The following is a 3,512-nucleotide window of genomic DNA, read 5'->3' on the forward strand; positions in this document are numbered from 1 at the left end:
ACTCTCAGCTTCCAGAGGCTCCCTGCAGTTCCTTGCCATGTGGCCCCAGATGGCTGATTTTCTCGGACCCAGAGTGCATCTCTCTTATTTCTGTAACCAGTGGGAGGAAACTATGCTTTTAAAAGAGTACTCCTGGTTAGGTAAAGACCACCAAGGCTATTGTTTCATTTGCTAAAGAAGTTAACATAATTATGGGAGTGATATCTTGTCATAGTGGTGGGTTCCACCCACATTCAGAGAAGAAGCAATTATTTAAGACAATCGGTCATTGTGAGTCATTCTAGAATTCTGCTTCCCACACTAAGTGAAATGAATCTATTGTTCTAACAATCAAGACAATTTTTCCTGTAGGCTTGAAGCAACTACCATTATGTGGTTAAGAAAATTCACTTTTAGTCCTAGTTTACTAATATTTCTTACCTCTAACAAGTGTTGCATTTTACCAGTTAATATTCCTTTTTCTTTACATAGAGCCTATATAGAGGTTAAACCAATATTGACCCATCATAAGTTACCAGCCTGAGTGTTAACTAGTCCTTAAATAAGTACATGTCCAGCACCACTGTATAAGTGAAGTCCATAATATGAATTATCAGCAGGAACTCCCCTTCCCCTTCACTGACAGTATAACCCAGTTGATGAAGAATTTTTTTGCCACTACACCTTTTCACAGATAACACAGCTTTTCAAGAGTCCTAGTTCATGCAGTGGTTTTATTTATTTATTTATTTATTTATGATAGTCACACAGAGAGAGAGAGGCAGAGACATAGGCAGAGGGAGAAGCAGGCTCCATGCACCAGGAGCCCGATGTGGGATTCGATCCCGGGTCTCCAGGATCCTGCCCTGGGCCAAAGGCAGGCGCTAAACCGCTGCGCCACCCAGGGATCCCAGTGGTTTCACTTCTAACTCCCAAACTTATGTAAACTCAAAGCATCATTTCTTACCCTCATATGAAAGTTAAGTTTTTTGGTTACCAAGACTGGCAAATCAAACCAGGGTATCAATATTTCATGCTGAAACTACTTTTAAGCTTTCTGTTGCTCTTTGGCCCATTTTCCTAACTTTTTTGTCAGCCAGCTAGGCACTTTCATTTAAATTTTATTTTTTTTTTACTTAAAAAATTAACATTTTAAAATTTAAAAATAAATTTGAAATTACATTTTCTCCATCCTGTATCCATATCTTTCTAGCATGAGTATTTGAGGATTATCCATTCAGCCACATTAACCAGAACTAACATCTTTTCTCAGTTACATAAATGTCAATTATCAGAAGTCGGCTAATCTTCAAAGTAAAATGCATACTAAGGCAACTGGAAATATGAAACTACACTTATTGTAAAAGATCAGAGCTAAAGATGAAAATTAAGAATAATTATTAACCTTAAGAGTCAATAAATACATCCAGGGAAATTAGTAAAAAGTAGACTGAGGGCCAAGAACTACAGTTTTAGGAAACGTAAAAGTGTGTTCACCAAATAATATTGCAGGGTTAGCATAATGGTCAGAGAAATAAGCATGGTCTTTTAGTGAATAAATACTACAAAGGGCATCCCAAGAATGATGTGATATAATCTACACATGTCCCTATAGGTAATAGGGAGACTTCTTATGCCAAACTTTTTCCTGGAAAGATGCATTAAAAATTATTCCAGCATGTTTATTGAAAATAATATTTTCTCTCCTAACACATTTTCCATTTCCTTCAGATATTATTATAAGGTGGCCGCGGGGGCAGGAGGCAGCCTAATAATGAACTATTTGTGCATTCACATTTGTTTTTTTTTTTTTTTCGATTAATAACTTCTTTATTCTGGAAAAGCAAGTGAAAGTCATATTCATATAAACACTGACATTACAAAGTACAAGGAAAAGGGGAAGGGAGAAGGAAACACAAACCTCTACAAATCCTGCTAGTACTGTCTCACCAAACAAGACCATAATGCTTCGTCCAATATTCAATCACTTATATAATAAACCACAAATAAAATCTTCTCTGGAAGATACAGTTGCTCTTCTTTGAGACGTCAGGAAAAAGGGACTGGAAGTTGGGGTAGGAGGTTTTATTCTTTTGGCAGATCCTCTCAGTCATTATAGATATTGCTGCACTGTTAATAAAAAATATATGCTTCTCTGTAAAGCATTAAAAAAAAATCCAAGGATGAAATGGCTGAGGTCTCAGCTCAAGTATCTCCAAATACACTGTTGTCCATCCCCTGACCTCTCCGTGTGTTATTTCTTGGTTGTTTTCCGGATCAATGCCATTCTCTGTTTGTGGGCCTCTGTGGTGCAAGCCTTTTTGTAGGGTCGGGTTTCTTCAGAGCCAAATCCCGGGATCCACATGTTCCTCTGGCGTTCTAGATGCAGCTGGACATCTTTCACCTCCAGGGTGCTGGACTTGCGATGCCGAGCAAGCTGGCAGGCTGCTGTCACCACACTCTCGATAAAATCATCAGCAATCTGCAGCAGCATCTCCTCCACATCTTCATTCAATTGCTCATTAGGATCCACTTCTCTTACTAAGTCTTGTAATTTCTTCTTGGTCAATACCTGATTGTTCTCAGGGCTGAGACGCCCTCCTGTCCCAGGAGTGCCTGGTACCTTTACCACTGTAGTGCTATTGGCCATGGAGCCTTGTGGAGGGGTGCTGGCTGGTTCCAGTTTTATGGATGAGAAATTGGAGAGGTTGATTAGGGCTGAGGGGCCAAACTGGTTCATAATCTGCCGAGCTTTGGACTTCAGCTCATAGAGCTTATCGAGATCCTGTTTCTTTTTGGAGCTGTGAGGACCAAGGCCAAACAAAGGCAGCAGCGTCTATCTCCCCATGATATGTGGAGACTGCCCCAGTGAAGCGTTCGGCCCTCCTGAGTACTTCTGCTGTGCATTCACATTTGGATAATGTTTTACTTTCTTGACTCAGTTCAAAGTTAAAGTTTTCAGTAATATTAATAACTAGCACTAAATAATCTCTAGCTTTAATGAAAATTTCATCCACTATTTCAACAAATGTATTTAATGAATATTATTTATTTAGTGTTACCATTACTCAATCCTCATCCATTTTTAGTAAATATTTGTACCTTATTAATTATTTTTGACTATGTTTTTATTCTTCCATACTTTTCTCTCAATAAGAATGAATTTTTTAAATAAAAATGAATTTTCAAAAATTAATTTAAAACCTTTCTCTCTTTTTTTAAATATTTTATTTATTTATTAATGAGAGGCACAGAGACAGGCAGACACAGGCGGAGAGAGAAGCAGGCTCCTTCCTTGCAGGGAGCCTGATGTGGGACTCGATCCCAGGACTCCAGAATCATGCTCTGGGTGGAAGGGAGGTGCTCAACCACTAAGCCACCCATGCGTCCCTAAAACTAACTTTCCAAAAAACAGTTCTCTTTACTACGAAATAGATGTAATCTTCAAAACAAACTTCAGACATCCTGGGGAAAATTGTCCTACTTTCTAGGGGTATGACGTAGGATATAGTACATAATTTTAGTAAATAAAA

At 38.4% G+C, this 3,512-nt stretch overlaps 1 protein-coding gene across 1 annotated transcript; it reads right to left on the reverse strand.

Moving 5' to 3' along the window:
- Window positions 1-1,803: 1,803 nt before the first annotated feature.
- Window positions 1,804-2,855, reverse strand: LOC112658447 (transcription initiation factor TFIID subunit 12-like). Its single transcript, XM_035697559.2, has one exon. It carries the CDS (start codon window positions 2,717-2,719, stop codon window positions 2,234-2,236), a length of 486 nt encoding a protein of 161 aa, XP_035553452.2. The 5' UTR covers window positions 2,720-2,855; the 3' UTR covers window positions 1,804-2,233.
- Between the last annotated feature and the right edge of the window lie 657 nt (window positions 2,856-3,512).

Source organism: Canis lupus, chromosome 12, assembly GCF_003254725.2.
Source record: "Canis lupus dingo isolate Sandy chromosome 12, ASM325472v2, whole genome shotgun sequence".
In the NCBI taxonomy this organism is placed as follows: domain Eukaryota; kingdom Metazoa; phylum Chordata; class Mammalia; order Carnivora; family Canidae; genus Canis; species Canis lupus.

What these genes read in the sequence shown, in the direction of transcription:
- LOC112658447 (XM_035697559.2), bottom strand. Translation starts at nt 2,719, where the DNA reads ATGAACCAGTTTGGCCCCTCAGCCCTAATCAACCTCTCCAATTTCTCA.